The 20171-nt window shown below is 39.2% G+C and overlaps 1 protein-coding gene across 1 annotated transcript; it reads right to left on the reverse strand.

Moving 5' to 3' along the window:
* Positions 1 to 734: 734 nt before the first annotated feature.
* C3H6orf58 (chromosome 3 C6orf58 homolog) lies at positions 735 to 15642 on the reverse strand. The gene is made up of 6 exons (XM_035323212.1): positions 15309 to 15642; positions 10949 to 11032; positions 6533 to 6717; positions 5245 to 5378; positions 4709 to 4947; positions 735 to 1162 (listed from the first exon to the last, which is right to left on the reverse strand). The coding sequence occupies exons 1-6, from the start codon at positions 15634 to 15636 to the stop codon at positions 975 to 977; spliced, it is 1158 nt and encodes a 385-aa protein (XP_035179103.1). The 5' UTR covers positions 15637 to 15642; the 3' UTR covers positions 735 to 974.
* Between the last annotated feature and the right edge of the window lie 4529 nt (positions 15643 to 20171).

The following is a 20171-nucleotide window of genomic DNA, read 5'->3' on the forward strand; positions in this document are numbered from 1 at the left end:
ACGGAAAGGAATCTCCAGCCATGCCCGCTCTTCTGGTAAAATTTTCTCAACCTCTGATGCCAAGCTTTTATAATTTTGTATATTTTGTATTTTATAATTTTTGTATTTTGTATTCTGTTATCATCCAGAAGACTGGGAAAACACCTGAGTCTGAGTGTGCTAGACATCGGGACGATGAATACTGCAAACTCCATCCTTTTTTCTCAATAATCACATCTAATGTACACATGGAAAATCAACCTGTGGCTATACAGACTACATAATTACATAAATTGGTAGATAGATCAATGTTTTCTCGTGGTAAGTGTAACAAATCGAATAACAGAAATCTTTATTGGTCATGTAAGAACTTCTGCAGAATAAGCTCACTGGATTTAGGACTTCTCAGGGCTGGCTCCTGAGTACCAGGTGAGGCACTTATTTGTTACATAGCATCATAGGAAGGAAATCCATTTGCATTCAAGTGTTTAATCTGAAAAGCCTGATAGATTCAAAGTTATTTGCAGCTGGTCTGTAAAACAACTTTGGTGGGAAACTGTCAAGGCATTGGCTTGGGATCATAACTTCAAATAAAAGTTTTGGGTGACCACCTGTTTGGGTGACCACCCATAAAGGGCCTGAGTAATTACATATCTGGTGGGATCCCTGTTTATAGGGGGAAAAAAAAAAAGAAAAAAAAAAGAAAAAAAAAAGAAAAAAGGCAGTCTGAAACAGAATATAATTTGCTTTTTTTTTTTTTTTTTTCTCCAATAATGATACATTATTTCCGAAGTCAAAAAAAGTAATAAAGTCAGATTTTCTGTGAGGCATTTTATTTATAAGGAAACAAGTTAAGCAAATGAGCTAATTAGGAAAATTAAGGATAAAAATATTGATTTAATATGAGAGAGGTGCACACATGGCTACTCAGGAAATCCTGCTGTAAGAAATTACCAAGACCATTTTACCAGATACATAGCTGCTAAAAGATTAAATCAATCAATGTTGGAACTGCTTTTTCTCAGGAAACTTCGTGCTGTCAAATCAACTCCTTTCAAATCTCTATATATTCCCACTGAGTCAAAATTCTGGCCAGAAGCCAAGTCTTCAATCAGTTTTCGGCCTATTTTTCTTCCTGCTTCAGTAGACATAGCCTTTTTCCAGAGTTTCAACAGCAGTCCTCCTTGGAAAGAAACACAACATGACATTTTCAAATTAACATGGAGCACACGCAGCTCACGGCACACAAGGGATAAAGTGCATGTCTGGCAACAAACACCTACCACTCTCCTGTGGATAGTGAAATGTAGACAAAGCTGGAACACACCAATGGGGTAATAATTGCCTACAGCTATGTAGGGAGACACAAGCCATTCATTCAGCTCAGGTTCCTTTGTATTGATAGACAACTTGCCTTGTTCCCTTGTCACCAGTGTTGCAAGTCAAAATGATTGAAGATGCATGTTAGGGTCTTGTTCTGCAATTGCACATAGCTTCATAGCTTATGAAACAATGGCCTGGTGGTTACAACCATGCAGATCATTGTTTTTACTCTAAATCTACCAAGATTTTGCCCTTCTGCCTAGTTAAAGACTCAAGCTAAAGAAGAAAATAACCCCAACATTTTAATCCAGGCAACAACCGGTTGTTCTCCATTAAGTGTGCCTGACCCATCCAGCATTAGCACCAGTTTGTACAGTGCTCATTGCCTGCTCCCCACAACTCAGTGCTGATCTTTATGATGGATACAGGGGCCACAGAGGAAATCTAAGAGAAGGAAAAAAAAATAATAAAAAAAAAAAGTCTACAAGAAAACCAAGAGCAGTTTAATTATTCTCCTTATTCACCTGTAAAACATGAAGAATTAGATTCCCACTGTATTTTATCAGGGAGGTGGTGAGGTAAGAAGAGAAGGCAGCAATCTGTCTGTCCTCTTGCCTGTCCCGGTGGCCATGGAGAGCCTGCCCTACTCCAGGTAGTCTTGTGAGGAGAGCAGGAGAGGTATCAGCTAACACGGCTGCTGCCTGTCTGCCTTCAGATACCCCTGAGGGGCAGAGCATGAACAGTAAAGCTTCTTCTGACTGTCTATTAGTGGAGAAACGTAACAGGCAGCTGTTCTGGGTTTACATGGTAAGGTCATAAGGGGGCAGGCATTGAGGGGGGAGCAGAAGGGGTGTCCTCTGTGAGCAGAACCCAACAGCTACCCCATGTTAGATAAGGGCCAGCTCCAGACAGTTTGAAAAGGGACCTGCTGCTGGCCAGGCAGTGACAGATGTTGCATGTCAAGTAGAGCAGATTTAAGAAAGTATAAAACTGCTGTGTAACAGCAGCTGGGAGAGAGGAGTTGGAAAACGTGAGAGAACCAGCCCTGCAGACACCAAGTGAGGAAGGAGGGCAGGAGGTGCTCCAGGCAGGCAGCAGCAGTTCCCCTGCGGGCTGTGGAGAGGCCCCTGGTGCAGCAGGCTGTCCCCCTGCAGCCCATGGGTCCCACATGGAGCAGATCTCCACGCTGCAGCCCGTGGAGGAGCCCCCGGGGGAGCCCTCAGGTGGCCCTGAGGAGGCTGCGGCCCATGGAAAGCCCCCGCAGGAGCAGGCCCCCGGCCGGAGCTGCAGCCCGTGGAGAGGAGCCCACGCAGGAGCAGGGGTCTGGGGGGAGCTGCCGCCCGTGGGGGACCCGTGCTGGAGCAGTTTGCTCCAGCAGAGAGTGACTGTGAAGGAGTGGAGGAGATGAAGCATCAGGGACTGACCAGAGCCTGCATTCCCTTGTGCTGGCTGGGAGGAGGTAAAAGAAGAGGGTGGTGGATGGACGGAGGAAGTATTTTTAGTTTGCTTTCAGTTTCTCACTGCTCTAGTCTGTTATCAGTAGTCAAAAAATTTCATTAATCTTCCTACGCTGAGTCTGTTTTACCAGTGACAATAATTGTTGAGTGATCTCCCTGTTCTTATCTCAACCTATGAGCTTTTTTTCATCATATTTTCTCCTCCTATCCTTTTGAGGAGGTGGAATGAGAGAGCAGCATGGTGGTGCTGAGCTGCCAATTTGTGTGAAATCACCATAGCAGCCTAGCAGTGTTTCCATATGGCTCCCTGCTAAACTGGGAGAGGCAGCTAGAGGGAAATAAAGAGTAACCAAACTGAATCAATAAATCAGAACTCAGTGTGGGCTGTACAGGGTCCTCTCCTATGAATTCCTGAAACCTTCTCTCTGTGCTGAAGTTTGCAGCACCACAAACTCCACAGACTCCACTTCTCACAGAACATGTTTAAAAGTTTGAAGAATCTGACTCTACAAAAGCAGTATGTCACTTTTTGTTATCTGAGCGCTGTAGCAACAAGGTTTAGCTTTTCAGATCCCCTTTGGGACTGTGGAACCAGACCCACATATAGTTAGATATAGTTTAGAGTTCCATCTCTGATCTGCAAAGCTATCACCAGGTTGAGATAGCTTGCATTTAACTCTCAGCTGAATGCAAAGCCCATTCCTTCAAGGCATCAGGGAAATCTTCAGCCTGCAAAGCCAGGAATTTCAGATACTTACTTTGTAGTTTACGGCTGCACCCACATGAAATATCTTCATCCCTCTCTTTCCTTCCCCCTACTGCCTTCAGCATCCATGCCTTTTCTCCTCTCTCCCTCCAGTGCTGCTCTCATCTGCTCCACTGCCCTGGTTCTCTGTCCCCTGCTTGCTACCCTGTTAGTCCTGCTTTTACTTACTGTGCTTTCCTCCCCTCCCACTGTGGGGACTGGACCTGGAGATAGGTAAAGAAACCCTGAACTATGACATAAGCTACGAGGCACAGGACAGAGCTGTCAAGTTCCTTATTCAAACTGTGAGGTACCCTCACATTATATGCAAGGGAAAGCTCTGTGATGCTCTTTTGTCACACTGAATAGATTCATCAAACAGCCTTTTCCAGCTATAAATACAGCTAGAGAGAAAATTTTCACTGAAGTGTATAGACAAAAGATCTCAGAAAATGTGCTATGGCTCTGAATACTAGCTTGACATTATATTTTTATATGGTGTTTTCCTTTAAAGATTCAAAATAGCTTTTCCTCATAATGGACCAAAACAAAAACCGACCAACCAAACAACAAAAAAACAAACCATCCAGCCCAGCTGTCTCTACGAATGAATAGAAACCTCGGAAGAGTGTAATTCTATGTCTCACCGCTGGATGGTGATGCAGAACTTATTTTAGATAAAGCGATTGTCTAAGAACAACTTTTACTGGGGGAGGTATCTTCTGTTAGACAAAAGATTGAGAGGGAAAACAAAATAAAACAAACAACAACAAAACAACGGAACACTAGTTGGCACACAAACCATTGTTTGTGATAATTTCTCCATTTTTTGTAATGACTTCAACTGATCTAGTAAGTTCATTTACATTTTTAATGGTTCCATAAATGATGAAATGCAAGCTAGTGTTTGTTTGTAAAGTTCCTGTGTAAATTAGAGGAAAAAAAAGCAAGGTCATCTGCTCCAACATATGATGCCTTGTCTCATGTGAAATCCTTACCACATACTATCAGTGTTATCCCATTGATGCATTTGCTCTCTGGTGCATTGTTTACTTGTGGCTGTATTTTTAGCTGTACTGTTTTATCTCCAGGAAGTGATTATACTATATTGAAGATCGCATTCATGTGGAGGAAGCTATTGAAACAAAGAACAAGACGAAGTGCATATGGACTACAGACAGACAGCTGTAGGTGGGGCTCTTACCTGTTAATTGATTTGCTTTGTGGAGAGCTCTCAATGAGAGCAGGACTCTGTTTTGCTGTGGACTGAAGCCACTGATGGATGGCAAGACATCCCCTTCAACAAGCATCCTCTGAGGCAAGAAAGCCTGGAAGTTGTTTGTGGTTTGTAAATCTGTACTGAAATGTGTGGCTGCAATGAAATCTACAGCATTAGCCCAGTCTTCACCAAAATTTGCTTCTGGATCAGAGAGATATCTTAAGCTGAAATAAATCAAAATAAAAATGTAACAGATAATTGAAATCCACATAGAACACAGTAGTTTATCATTTATTTCAAATGCATTTTGTTCATTATAAAATCCTGAGTGGTCTTGGTGTCACAGTGACTTAAAGTCTCTTTCAGCACTTTACACCTAATTTCTCCTAGCATCACTGCCTCTGGCCAGGTTAGACACTGCTTCTAGCCCAAAACCTCATACAGTCTTTGTTCAGACATTATCCTTACAAACAGTCATGGGGATGGGAAGGTCCCCCCGGCCACCTCTCTGATTCCCATACCTGTCCTGGAACTTGGGTAGCGCGTAGGCAATGGAGGCAACGTGCGCCTTCCACATGTAATGGAGAGCGTCATCCAGTATCAAAGAGGAGAACGTTGCAGGGCCCATGGCTTTTTGCTCTGTAGACAGCAGATACTACAGCAGCAGGGAGGGGAAAAGGCAGAGAAATGAGAGGGTGGTTCAAACCCAATACATTTTTCAGACTTCCACACATATCACACAAAAGAGTAAGTTTGCAGCCTAAGGGAAATTGCTTTTGAGTAGTTAGAATGTGTTACTTTTACTTTGTAAGTAACTGTAATATCTGACATAGGGAGAAAAGGATGATTAATATCTATTTGTAAAGTGAATTAATGTTCCCACTGAAGTTAAAGGGATTTGCTATTCTTCAACAGAGTGTTTTTCCCACATAATGTAGGCATTCTGTCAGAATAATTCAGTGGACTTGTGTATCTGAGTGCCATTGAAGCTTCCATGCTAAAATACAGGATTCCTTGAAAAATTGTTTGTACTCTTTCAGCTGCAATTGCTGCAGATTTTTCAAAAAAATAAGAATATGGGTCTTAGTGGTTATCATTACGGCTATTTGAGAAGTAGATCATTTATAACAACTTCCTAAACACTGTTTACAATACAATACAATACAATGTTTACTGTTTACAATAAAGAATCTGAAGAAAACAAATCCAGTCTTACTCTGAAAACCTGCTCACAGTTGTCAAGAAGAACTTACAGTTCTAATTTTCTGATTGTTATCTATTACTTGACTACTAACAAAGACATTGAATAAAGATGTCTATCTTTAAAAATAGTTATTAAATCTATGAAATAAGAAATATTGATATCTTTGGGATTAGAGAGCAACTGAATAAGGAGGAAAGAGAATATGTACTTGCATAAATAAATGCCCTTCTCAGTGAAGTTTCAGAACTTCAAGTTGTTTAGATGTTCAGAGGAATAAATGAGCCCTACAAAAACCAGCACGAGGCCATTTCTCAAGGGTAATGTTCTATCTTGAATGCTAATGCTAGCAATTTAACATGCTAATATTAAGACTGCAAGTATAACTGTTAATGAAACAGTCTCTGAGGACAGACACCAAAATAAATGCGTCACTCTATGTCATGCTTTCCCACTTTTCTATTTCTTACTTTATTTATCAAGCTGTTATTGAAAGCAAATCGAGCTCCCTAAATCTTAATACTTTTAAGTAATGTTCTGGTATCATCTCTTACAAAACATGAAAAGTAAAAAAGTAAAATTGTTTATTTCAATTTGAAATTGTTTACTTCAAAATAGGCCTTCCACTTATCCATGAGCTCAGGAGTGCGAGAACGGCAGTCGGCAACGCTATAGCAGAAATCATCTCTTCGCTCCTCTGGTGGCAGTAATTCTATCTCATACGGCACCTCTCGAAAGAGGCCAGCTTCCACTGCTCCCAGAAAGGGTATGACAGCCAGGTAGTAATTCATACCTGTAATGATAATTAAAAATGCAGAGGCACTACCCACTAGCAATGAAAAGTTCCCACCCAGAGAAATGGAAACTCTCCAACACCAAATGTGGTCATTTCAACTTGCCAGTGATACAACTATGTTAAGCAGTGAGATATATGTATGTGCCGAAATGCGCTGGTGATAATATCTGTATTGATTCAGATATGATTTGCAATATTGATTTATATATTGCCCATTAATAGTCTTGCATGAGCTGACAGTGTGCTATACTTTGCAGAAATTGAAAAACTAAAGGTAAAATTAGATCTTTATAGGTTACCATGGATAAAACATTAAAAGCCTTTGAAATGCTAGTTGCAAACTGAGCACAGAAAATGATGATCAGGGTGAAAGATTAAGAGGTCCTCCATCCAACATGACATGACAGGTATTGCTTTCATAAAAAAAACCTCTGTATACATCCTAAGAATATAAGAAAGGAAAAGGCAAGTCCTAGCAATATTTTCCTGTAAACTGATTTTATTTTTAAAAGAGACGTTTCACTCATTGGAAACTTCTTGGAAATGACCTCAGCCGATTTGGTAAGACTTATTTTAGGATGATGGCTTCCTGTGGTCTGATCCATAAGTTAGAGCAGTCAGACCCGGTCTGTAGAAAGCCCAGATTCAGTTCCTGCCTGTGCTGGACCACATCTCCTGTGAGAGTGCCCATACAGATATTTGATGTCCTTCATTTAGGAAGAAATTTTTAAATTCTCCCCTTAATTGTGTCCTTCTCTGTAGAAATAAATTTTAATGACTTTCAGTGAAGAACAGGCTAAAGCCTAGATGTTTTCCCTCCTGGGTGGGTAGCTTTGAGCCATTGAGCTGAGAATTCATTTGCTCATGCTTAAGTAGCAGTGTAACAAGGACTGTCTCACACACCTTGGGGCATATGAAATATGAATTTCTGGTTTAAGCTCATTCCTGGCTTGGTATGACTACGCATTCTAGACAGGGTCACCCTGAAGGCCAACCAAAAGCACATACATCCTTAGAACAGTAAGAGGCATTGCTGTGCAGTCTGAAACCCTTTTTGTGTGTTGCTGCTGCAATATGGTAAATCAAGACTGAGTTTATACATTTTCTGGAGGCAACAAAAGCGGTATCATGCAGACTTGCAGTGTTTAGAAGTAAGTGAAGAGCAGGAATGCAGGTTTTTGTTCCGGGAAGGTCCTCCACTTGTACAGGGCTATGCAGTGACCCTTTTTACTTGCCACTGTGTGGGACACCTTCCCCCAGAGTACCTAGTCCACCTCAGAGATGGGAAATTGAACTTAGCAGTTGGATTGAGTATCACAGTGAGCTTTGATTTTACTCTAAATTTATGTTTTACATTTACTCTGTGCTCATGCCTTTAATGACATGAAGATATATATATTCAATTGCTGGTTCACTGGCAGAAGCTTCATTCAAAGAGCCTCGACAATAAAGCACTGGCATGGAGGGAGGGACAGAGCTCTTCACTGCAGCTCACCTGCAGGTCTTGCGGAAAGGGGGACTTGTGGCAGGACAGCAGGAAAGCAGAGGGAGCAATGGACGGAAGTGATAGAGGGAAAATGTATTAGATGAAGAGGAGTGGATGGCCTTCTCTTTCCAATGAAGGGAAAGAATATTAAAACCAGAAGCCTTTATATATATATATATTTTTTTTTTTAAAAAAAGAGAGTTTTACATAATTTTATTACAGTAACTTATAGGTATTGATTGTAAGTTATAGGTCAGGCTTTTTCTTTATTCCTCCTGTCCTACCTGTCAGTTCCATTTCTGAAAAAAATAGTAGATAATATTTCCAAAATAGTCAGTTCCAGTTTCAGAAAAAAAAAGAAAGAAAAAAAAAAAAAAAAGAGAGCCTAAAATTATTGTCTTTGACTCTGATCAAACAAAAAGGAAATTTTATTGTTATTATTTTAAATTATTAAAGAATGTGTTCATTCAGCTTTTCAATAATGGAAATAAAACTATCCTTCTATTTAGACTGTATGAAATATGTTACTGAGGTTTGGTGCAGACAAATTATTTAAGTATTTCTGTTCTATCAAATGACAAAATTCAACTATTATTTATGGTTTTTTCACGGGCTCAGAAAAAATTACCTTGTAAGACCAGCTCTGTGAAAATCTATGTACAGATTTTTTGAGAACTCTTTTTCCACATAGCATGCTGGCTGTAAATAGAGTAGAGGGGAATAAACTACACATGCAGCTTCTTCTTGCAGTTAACTAGCGATAGAACAAGAGGAACTGTCCTCAAGTTGTGCCAGGGGAGGTGGTTCAGGTTGGAAATCAGGAGAAATTTCTTCTCAGAAAAAGGAGTCAGGCATTGGAACAGGTTGCCCAGGGAGGTGGTGGAAGGTGTTCAAGGAAAGGTTGGACCTGGTGTGTAGGGACATGGTTTAGTGGGTGACACTGGTGGTAAGGAGATGGTTCGACCAGGTGATCTTGGAGGTCTTTTCTGACACTAATTATTCTATGTGTACTTAGAATCATAGAATGGTTTGCACTGGAAAGGATCTTAAAGATGATCTAGCTCCAACCCCATTGGCAGGGGGCAGGGACACCTCCCACCAGACCAGGGTGCCCAAAGCTCCTCTGAACTTGCTCTAATAGGTTCATGTCCTTCTTGTGCTGGGGGTCCCAGAGCTGAACTCAGTGCTCCAGGTGGAGTCTCACGAGAGCAGAGTAGAAGGGTACAATGACCTTCCTTGACCTGCTGACCATGCTTCTTTTGATGCAGCCCAGGATATGGTTGGCTTTGTGGGCTGCAGGCTCACATTGCCAACTTATTTCAAGCTTCTCATAAACCAACACACACAGGTCCTTCTCATCAGGGCTGCTGTCAATACTTGCACTTGAGACAAAGAGCATTGTAGTATTGGTGTCTTTTATATTGATGCTTAAAGTGTTACTCATTGGGATGTCCTACAGAACAATAATTGGACACCCTTGTCTTGCATGAGGCATTCCAGATCATATCCTTTCCTGTTCTGCAAAGTTCTTAGCAAGAAGTGAACAAAACTATTCTTTGCTTTCTATTTAAAAACCTGGTTACAGTTTACTGTCCCCCACACTGTAATTTTTCCCATGATCCTTGCAAAGGATGCAGTAGATCTACCTTTACATCCCACAGGAGAAGGTGCCCTGCCACATCTACCAGTACTGATGCCAAGAGCACTGAGTTAGTGAGCACTTTGGCTGAGTTAGCACACAGCTATTCCTTCAGTAACATTTGTTACCTTGTTTTTTATTGGCATTGCCTAATGCAAAGGTGGTTCCAAATATGATTTGATCTCACCATCACTGCTTGCTATTATTTCCTTAGGTGCAATCGAAAGACCCATTTTTAGTTACACCTATGGTACACTTTTTACAAATAAAATTCTTGTGTGTCTCATGCTAAGAAAAAACCCACAGACTATCAAAGCCAATTTCTTGATCTCTCATGAATTAACAAAAATATCAGAACAACATGGGGATTTTGGATGTTTCTCTGTCTCTCTCTCTTTTTTTTTTTTTTTTCCAAATCTGGATGTGTGTATTCAGACCTGTTGAGGAAAACAATGAGAATGCCAGTGACAATGATGTTAGAAATTCAGATCTTTACATTTTCTCTCTCTCTGTCTTCAGTTTGTTGCTACTTACCAGAATAATAATGAAAATAAACATAGATATATATATATAAAATCAGCCTACTAGAAGTCCAAAGTCAATAGAAATTGTCTTGCAGCTTATGTATGCCAAGTCAAAGTAATAACTGTTTTTTTGCTGGATACTTGAGATTCCACTGGAAAAATGTCACTGTGATGAAGATAGCAAAGTTATTTGAACATTGTGGGCAAAAAGAATCCCTTTCTTTCATTCTCTGTAATTTCTACAAGTGTCTACAAATACAGATACCTATCATGGTGGGTATACAGATACCCATGTTTATACATGCATTTTTGCATGTAAAATTTTTTGCATATTTTTACATGCATTTTTGCGTTTTAAAACTTCAATTTGCTTTTTTTTTCCTTGCACAAAACAGTAGTAAAAGTTAATTACTTTCCTTTCATTCACTCATATTTTGCTGTCTTGCTGCAAGTTTTTGATGAAGAACTGTGTAGCACTGCAATTACTTTGTAGTATAGAAGTCCAAGAGAAAGGAAGACTGAATTGCCTTCTAGGACACTAATCATACTTTGGATAACAGTGTAATAGCATATACTTACAGGACCACCAGCTTCTTGCAGATATGCACAGGTCTCCGTCTTCGTAGCCACAGGAAGTCACACTGGAAGGATCTGCTAGTCTGCCTGAAGAAAATGAAAGAATGCACCAAATATTTCTCAATCTTTTTACATGAGAAATCCCACTGAGAGGAAAAAAATATATACCAGTAAAGCGTGCAAAATTTTGCTCAGAGAAGCAGAACAATTACTGTTGTTCTGGTTTATAAAATACTGTTGGTACCGTAGTTGAATTTCTCAGTCAATATTTCACACAACGCATAGTAATTTGACTATGTTTTACAGTTCACATTGTAAAATTCACTGTAAATGTATTCTGAGAGTTTATGGAACTGTCTGAAACTAGGACATCACAATGATATTTTTATAGAGATATAAATATGAATGTGCATACGGACATAAACACACGCATAGCTGATGCATCATTTTCAGTAGATGCAAGGCTGCTAGTGTAGGAGAGCTGTTTAATGAGGAGAATAGCACAAATTAAATGTGCTAGTAATTGTGTCACCTAATTGGGTTGTGTGATACAGAATCCCTTCCAGTTTAATGATGCATACAAACATTGCCTTCCTGTTAAGCTAAGCATGCAAACATTGTTGTATCTGATTAGCAGAGTTTTCAAGCATCTGTGCCATAACAAACATGCAAGACATTTTACAATTATCTGTGACAGCACGTAAGGTGTATTTTACTTTGAGCATGTGACACGGAGGAATAGCATAATTCCTTAAAGCACTTGGATATGTACTTCACTTGGTAAGCAGTCATGTAGGGAATCAGGAAAATTGCTTTTAAATATATGACACGAAATTGCCATGGTCAGCCTCAATGCCACGAGCGATTCCAGAAGCTCTCAACCCCTGTCATGCAGAGCACTTACTTTCTGACAAGTCAGCTGAATACAGACGTTGTCACTTCTGTCAGATCAGAAAAGTTCATTGCATTCTTTAAAAAACAAAACAAATTTTCTTTTAGGCACCTGATGCATTTTACTCAAAGAGAAAAATGAATCATGAACCATCTGTATAGAGATTATCCTAATTATCTTCTCCATCTGACTGGACAGAGGATGTGTGTTGGGGCATGCTAGCAACTGAAGCTCCTGCCTTTCAGTAGCAGAACATCAAGAGCAGGAACTTGCAATGGAGAAGAATGCGGTTCAGTGTTACTTTTTTATTTATATTTTTTAAGAGTTACAGAAAGACTTGATTTTTTGTTTATTTTTTTATTTCCTGCAATATCATATTTCCACACAGGCCACCAGTAGGCATCAGTTGTTCACTGTTGTGCAAAGAAGTTGAATGGAGAAAGGCAAGGGTAAAGAAAAGAAAAAAAGAAAACAAAATGTTTCAGAAGAATTACACCTGAAATTTACCAAAGATCATTAACCTAGGCATTCTGGGACAATAGAGTCCTGGAAAGTATTGGTGATAATTATGGGATATGTCTAAATTGCTTGCATCTTGAAGCACTAACTCCACTTCCAGGCCTACACTCCAGGTTTGTCCTCTCTGTTCCCCTTTATTTCTTGTGCTTAAAATGAGTATTTTAGTCTTCATGTTTATCCAAGCTATCCCAATCTTTCTCTGTATTGACAGTGCCTCCCAGCTGTACATCATTAACAAGTTTGTGCATGATTTCTCATTAGCAAGATTTCCTTGATATTTTTTTTTGAAACAAGATTGTTAACAGAAAAAATAAAGGATCAGTTGTTCTCAAGAACAATAATTGAAGAACTCTGAGCATATCCTTCACTTTACTGTAAACTTCCCTTAGCAACACTCATCATTAAACTCTCTTTTAGGTATTCCATTGTCAGATTTACAATTCCCTTTTCTGTCTTAATTTGGAGACTGTAACAAAGGACTTTCATTCAATGTTTTGATTCTATAGAGGAAGGAAATGCATTTCTAGACATGGGTGAAACATCAATTATATCATAAAAGAACATACCCAGTTAGTCTACAACAATCCATTTTAGATTAGCATAAACTATTTCCCTTTTTCTATTTAGCTACATGTCTTTTTAAAATTATTTTTTCTATGCCTATTCCAATATCTTACCTACTGTTGAGGTAAGAATAAGAATATTTGTGCCCTTATCCCCTTTTCCTTCTTCTTAAATATAGGTAATGCTTTTCCTGCTCTTGAGACATTTTAGCACCTGAAACTTTCCTAAAATCCTTGCTCCCGGATTTGTACTTCAATATGCCAATTCCTTCAAGTGGGAGTACCCAGATTCCTCAGTTTGTGTAGGTAGGACTCTTTCAGTTTAGCTCCATCTCCAAAGTAATGATTTCTGTTTCCATAATCTCATTCTCATCAGCTATTCTGGCTTGCCCATCAAGACATCCTGCCTTGCCAACATTGTTTCTACCATAAGCTTGGGCAAATTAATTATTTAATTTTATGCCCATGAGTAGGTCATTACAAATATTTGTACCACTCTTACTAAAATAGTAGCTTCGCTTGTTCTTTATGGTTTATATAGAATCATATCCATGAAAAATGTTTCTCAGCCATATAACCTTCATGACCAGACAGGATTGTTAATGCAACATATTTCAGTGGCTCTTGCAGAAATCTGCTTTCCAGCATCATGAATTTATTTCCTCCTTTTGATTGCCCAGACTCATTATGTTGATACACAAATCCTTCAGTCATTCTAGTCCAGCTGCCTATTTGGATTAGACTTAAATATTTGCTAACTTTACTACTACACACCAAAATTTAAACCTTTCTTTTCCCCTTATCTATCAATACTTCCTACATTTCTTTCTGTAAACAATTTTCTAGTTGTGTGATATTTCTCCTACTATTTTTCCCTCCTTTTGTTCATGTAATTTCAAAAATATATCTCCTTGTCTATGGACCAATTATATGAGAGTAAGTCTTTACCTGTCTGTGTAACCAGGTGCAAATCTTCCTCTCTCCCACCATGTCCCTCATCTCTGTTTGGGGACTGTCACTGCAACCAGGCACAGCTTCACTTTGCAGATGAGGCCACACTAGATTACTAGATTTTTTTCCAGAAGTTCACCACTCAAGTGTAGCTTCTGAATCCAGGAACCTTTGTCTGTGCCACTCATTGGATCAACTGTCCTGCTGCATCAGCCATCCTCTTCATCTTCTCTTTCTTTTCCTGCTTAAAATCCAACCAAGTTCTCCCTACTGCTCTCTGCTTTCCAGCTAGTTGCCTGCTCAGATTTTGCTTGCTCTACCTCCTTTTCCTCATTTTGACCTAGTGGTTAATTTTCCGTTAAATTAAATGCTGGCAGCCTTTCTTCACCACCAGCTACAGTGCCTCTGTTTTCTTCCAGGTGAACATACTCATTCAGTAAAACCAGGACCTCAAGAAACTATAGAGCACAACCCATAAAACAAAAGCCAGTCATTTGCTTACACGTGGCAAGAAGGATTTACCACCAGGCACCAGTTTCTACAAACAACACTGCCTATTATTCCCTTCTTCCTGCCTTTCCTGGTTGCTAGAACGAAGCAAGCCAACACCAGCTTTGTGTGGAAGGTTTCAGTGCATGCTGCCTGCCTGTGAAGCAATGTGGGAGAACAAGTTCTCTAATAAAGCCCTTTATAAGATATTGCAGCTTTAGCCTCAAAGGACCTTTTACACATGTTTCTGTCTCTGTTTTCCCAGCATGGCCAACTAGAGAACAAAAATGACTGCCCCAGAAATCAACGTGTTTTTAAAAACATATATATATATATTAATAATAAATAAAATGACTTTTTGTAAAAAAATATATATTTTTAAATGTATCAGGGCTACTTCTAATCTGATCATATAAGGCAAAGAAGGGGAAAATTCTCGGTGGGAGAGGCAGACTTTCAACAATATGTATTAGAAATTAAACTCAGCAAAACTCACCAGCAAAAGATCATAACATTAGCAGCCAAAGATAGCCCATCAGTTAACAATTTATGAAGAGTACTGCAGAGTGCAGACCCTAATATCAACCTGCAACAAGCTGGAAAGACTGGGAACATGTTTTCAAAGATTTTCGGATACCTGAAATACTGCCCTCTTCTTTTGAGATGTTAGTGTTTCTAAACCGATGTCCCTCTGGATTCTGATCAGTTCTATGTTTAGTAATATCTTTTCTTATTAGAAAATCCAGTAGGTATTACTCAAGAAAGCAAAGTCTTGCCTTCATTGAGAATTTATCTTCCAAATCACCAGCTTAGCACTGTATGTAAAAATTTACAATATGAGGATATAGGAGGCTTGCAAGGTAGAAATCTTGGGAAAAAATGACCCCCTCCCCAAAGTGTGTCTGGTAAAGCGTTAGCTGTTCTAGCAGCTTAAGGACACAGTTCATACCTGTACGGAATTGCCACCCATGTTGCAATGGCAATCCCCAGAGAATATTGCCAAGGTTTTGGGATCCAAAGTTGGTAAAATATTTGGCTGAAGAATTTAGCAAGCTCTTATACACTCCCAGTCGTTCCCGATAGTTCCAAGGATCGATGACAATTTTGTTGCCCTTAACTGGGAAATTCAGCAGGTTTTCAGGGACATCGTCCCACAGTGGGGGATAGAGCTGTTCTCCAGTGGCATCTTTGTCACTCTGCGCTGCTGCAGCAGCTGCTGGATTCAGGGTAACAGTTGCTATGAGAAGAAGAGCATGTATGCCACCATAGGTCCGCATTTTGGAGGTTTGTGACCCAGGTGTTTGTGGCTGCAGGGCTTTTATCATGAAAGGTGAGGGCTGGGCAAAAAGTATGACTCAGACTGCAGAGGTCTCCTGTCTCCCTTTCTTCTTTTCTGTGACCCTGACCTGGCTTTGCCAGGTGAGCAAGCTGTGAGTAATGCTTATGCCTCTGTCCTTCTGGTGAGGTTTGGGAAGCAACAGCAGATGTTTAAGGGTGATCAGCCTGACAAGACAATATCTAACCCTGTGCTGCCCACAATGTATACCCACCCTCCTGAAAGACAGCCATGCTGCAGTACTGCTTTGCACAGTAGCATTATGAACCTTTCTGTCCCTGTTATTTTTGCTAATTGCCATCTTCCCCTTTCTCTACCTAGTTCCTCCAGGTAAAGATCAGACATCAGTATCAGAGAGCTCACCCCTAAGTCAGACACAAGGCTGAGTGACTCCAAATGAGGTGCTCTGAGGAAGGTCTGGGTGCTCACCAAGGAGCAACAGTGGCATAAGCCAGGTGCTGCCTTTGATATCTTTATATTTTGGTCTTGGGACAACTTTCTACAGCCTTCAAATCACAAAATGTTGTAAGTTTCAGGGTGATGTGTAGCAACTAGCTACCTGTATTTTTAGTGTCTGATTTGTGTGAAAATGATCACCATAAAGACCCGAAGTCTCCTGTTAAATCTCCATGGTCTTGCAGGCTCCAAAAGCAATACAAAGGCCACTCCTCCACTGATAAAATCGGTTTTATAAATTAGTTACACTTCAACATAAATGAAATTGTCAAGCTACCTTCACCTCATCTACTTCTAGGATTGCATAATACACAGCTGCTTTTTCTCAGATAAGGAACTGTTGCAAAACAATGGTCAGCAAACAAATGTATTTCTTATCTCTGTAGCCATGCTTTCACATGAGAAAAATTGCAAATGCTTACTTTCTTTGAAGCAGTTCTGTGATTTGGTCAGTTATTGTGTGCGTAAAGTACCCTAAACACACAACCTGGATGAGAGCAAGATGAAATTGTCTGCAAACTTCCAACAGTAGACCCGAAAGAAATGTATAAGTTCAGTTCAGAAATGTTCCATCTTTTCTATATATTAAGGAGACTTTCTAGTAAACAACATAATTTTTTTCAATGGTTGATTTTTATTTGTGGCTCTACTAATGAGAAAAAAACAACAACAAACAATGAAAAACAGCGTGTTTAAGCAAGCAGAGATCATCATAGACTCGAGAACACTTTGCCTAATCATGGTCCCTTATAGAGATTTTAAATGACCAACTTTTCCTTTCATTAAGTTCAAATGAATTGAATTTATCTCAGCAAATTATGAACATTTCAAGATTAATTTAACTATGCAGATTTCTTCGATGGCCAAAGCAGAGAATCAGGCTTGTCCAGAACAATAATCTTTTAAAATACATCACTGAGAAATGTATTGTTCTTGGCTGACTGTAGAAGCAGTTGAAATTTAGGCTTAGCTTCAGACATAAACAAATAGAGTAAATGAAATCAATATTGTCGTTACTTCATTTTCTGTAATAATTTCAGAAATATTTTAAAATTTAGTTGTTCTTCTTGAAAGAAGGCATTCTATAAAATAATCTTGAAGGTAAATGCCAAGAACTGCACTATATATATATATATGGCTCTGACTGAGGTAATGAGCAGTGAATCTCACCTGAAAAGCAAGGATGCTGAAAGGCATTATCTAAAGTGCAAGATATATAGAGGAAACCTATGATTCTATGAAATAAATGGTGCAAAGGCTATAATCATGCTAGGACAGAAATGTTGATTGGGAATATGAAAGACTGATTAATGGTGGGGATTATTTTCACCGTCACTAAAAAAGTGCCTGATTTGGGAGTCTAAATTCTCTATGCCTTTATACAGTCAAAGTAGAGAATTTGAATTCTCCTAGCGAGAACTACAGAAGTTATTTCAGTTTCATTGCTTACAGTAAAGAGATGTGAAAAAATACCTACAGTTTTCACAGAAATTCCATATATATATATATCCTGATGGCAGATTTGAATGTAGCAAATTGACTTGTTCCAAATTTGTATGGACCTTTACTGTTGGATGAAGCCTGTCCTCTGCTCTGTTATCTAGAAAGGCAGTCCCTGTTAACACTACTCAGGGCAGGAATACAAATATGAGTTACTAATCTGGATGCAAAAACATTAAGTTCTCCAAAGACTTAATATAATAATAAATAATTATATAAATAATAAATAAGGTAAATCAATGACATAAATGCCTGCCTTATACCAATTTTAGAGCCAATGTATAAAGATTTGTGTTATACACTACATGATATAAGTTGTAAAATACAAATATGCCTAGTAACTTCTGCTGAATTCCTTCATCTGTTAAAGTCTGAACCTTTTGTCTTTTGCTAACAGGACTTTAGCAATCCAATTCATCTTTAAAGAGTTCAATTTAAAGAAAAAAAATATATATTCCTGAAAAATATTATAATTAATTTTATAGATCTTGTACTATTTTCCCACTTAATGTCATGCACAAATAAGTTGCAACAGTTTATGTAATACTTTAAGGACAACAGCTTGCCTTTGAGAAGTCTCCACACTGGCATTTCAAGCTTGGAATCCAGTCATGTTTTTTTACCGCCTTGAGCAGAGGAGAGGATTCACATGGTGGCAACAGGACATGAGTGGTGCCAGTGGCAGGTCTTGAGTCATAACCATTACTTTGGGGATGTCAGCATTTTAAATGAGTGGAATATTAAGGAAGACTATTGGTAATGTCAGCATCACTGTTTTATTCACCACTGTTTTAATAACTACTCCACGAGTTACTCTGTATGGCTGTGCCCTTATAGACCCTGTAACAGAAGAAAGACCTGGAAAAATCTTGTGGATAGTGGTATGCTGAACTGATGTGCAGTTGTTACCAGGTTTCAAGAGAAAACACCATACTTTTCAGCTGGGTTGCACAGTTTTCTTCAAGATAACTGCAGAACTGCTGATAAGCTTCTATACTAAACTAGATTAGTTGACATGATGTATTAACAGCACTATTTCTGTGTCAATGGAGAAAACCAGGCTATTGAAAAGAAGCTTATAAAACAAGATAACATCATTTACGGTGGTATTTATCTTATTGTAATGTTAGTCACATAACAACTAGGCATCATGTCTAAGTTGTATAGGTTCCTTGTACAGTCAATGCAGAGAGACAAACACTTCCAGTAGGTAATGCATCCCATTTTGTTAAACGTTCCTGAGGTGTTAACAAGAATCTCTTTCTGGATATGTCAACCTCTTTTCATGCACTGCAGATAAAGTTTAAACAGTTATGTCTTTTCTTTATTATTATTTTATTTTATTTTTATTTTATTTTTTACAAACAGACAAAGTTAAGTTAATTGTCTCTTACTCTTAAAGAGTATACTATTTGGACTACAACAGTACTTGGTGTGTGTGTGTGTTTGTGTGTCAAAGAGAAAAAAACATGCTTATGAAGGCTGTAAAATATCAAAGTATTCTCAGTGAGTGAAAAGTAGAGCAGTCAGCAAGATTTTGTCCAGCAGTCTTTCTTCTGGGTTTCTTCCAATGAAGTGGATTATAAGAAGAAATGGTGGCCCATGTTTGGTCCCAGTCCTTAGGCCTAGTGGGACACTGGGAAAGGAACTTGCAAGCCAGTAAAGAAGAGGCATCATTACCCTCATTCGAATGAACTCAGAACTGATGCAGAGCTTTGCAGGTGAGAAAAGGTAAACTGGGGATGTCACCGTTCTTTAGTCACATAAAGCAGCACTGAAAGGTAGGATTAACTCACTCTCATTTAGGGCAAATATCCTAACAGTAAGTAGAATGAGTTTTATTCTAGATGGAATATTGGTAGGAAAAAGCCTATCAGTCACCTGGCACCCTTTACCATGGCACTGACACTCACACCAGTGGTTATGATTGCTTCCAAGGAAAACAAGACCACACTGTACTTGAAGTTATTCTTCATGTATTTTATTGGGTAAACCTGTAGCAGTGACTATATTTGGACTGCTTACCAATCTCACCAATCTCTGTTGCTATTGTCTGCAGTTACTGCTTTGTACAGATATTCTAGTTCCATTTGTCACACGCCTTTAATATTTGGCAAGGAGGAGCTCTCTGGCTTCAGTGTCCTCCAGCAAAACCCCACGACAGGACTATAAAAGGGATTTTTAAATTGCTACTTCACTTCTCTTGGGTGCGGCTGCAAGAAAAGGTCATCAGCCAAAGCCCATTGCCACATGGGTGGACTCCACTGCTAATGCAGCAATACAAGTTGTGCTAAGAGCACCAGGAATCCCAGGGGAAGTTGCATGGTATGTGTGGTGGAGCAAACATTAGGTGCTATGCCTTCATATCATGGCTCCTCCATAAATCCTCCTTTGGAAAACATCATTCTTGTGTTATCTATTGCTCCTGTTCTACCATCTGCAAAAGTCTTTTCATGTTTCCTGCTTCAAGAGAAGAATTAACCTGTGCTGCAGATCCTGACAATTCAGGTTTTTAAGTTG

This window comes from Oxyura jamaicensis, chromosome 3 (genome assembly GCF_011077185.1).
Source record: "Oxyura jamaicensis isolate SHBP4307 breed ruddy duck chromosome 3, BPBGC_Ojam_1.0, whole genome shotgun sequence".
NCBI lineage: Eukaryota > Metazoa > Chordata > Aves > Anseriformes > Anatidae > Oxyura > Oxyura jamaicensis.

Coding starts and splice junctions, on each gene's coding strand:
- C3H6orf58 (XM_035323212.1), bottom strand. CDS start 15,636: ATGCGGACCTATGGTGGCATACATGCTCTTCTTCTCATAGCAACTGTT. Junction 5,379..6,532: donor AGTGGAAGGCCTATTTTGAA/GTAAACAATTTC, acceptor CTGCTGCTGTAG/TATCTGCTGTCTACAGAGCA. Junction 4,948..5,244: donor CTACCCAAGTTCCAGGACAG/GTATGGGAATCA, acceptor GATTTATTTCAG/CTTAAGATATCTCTCTGATC.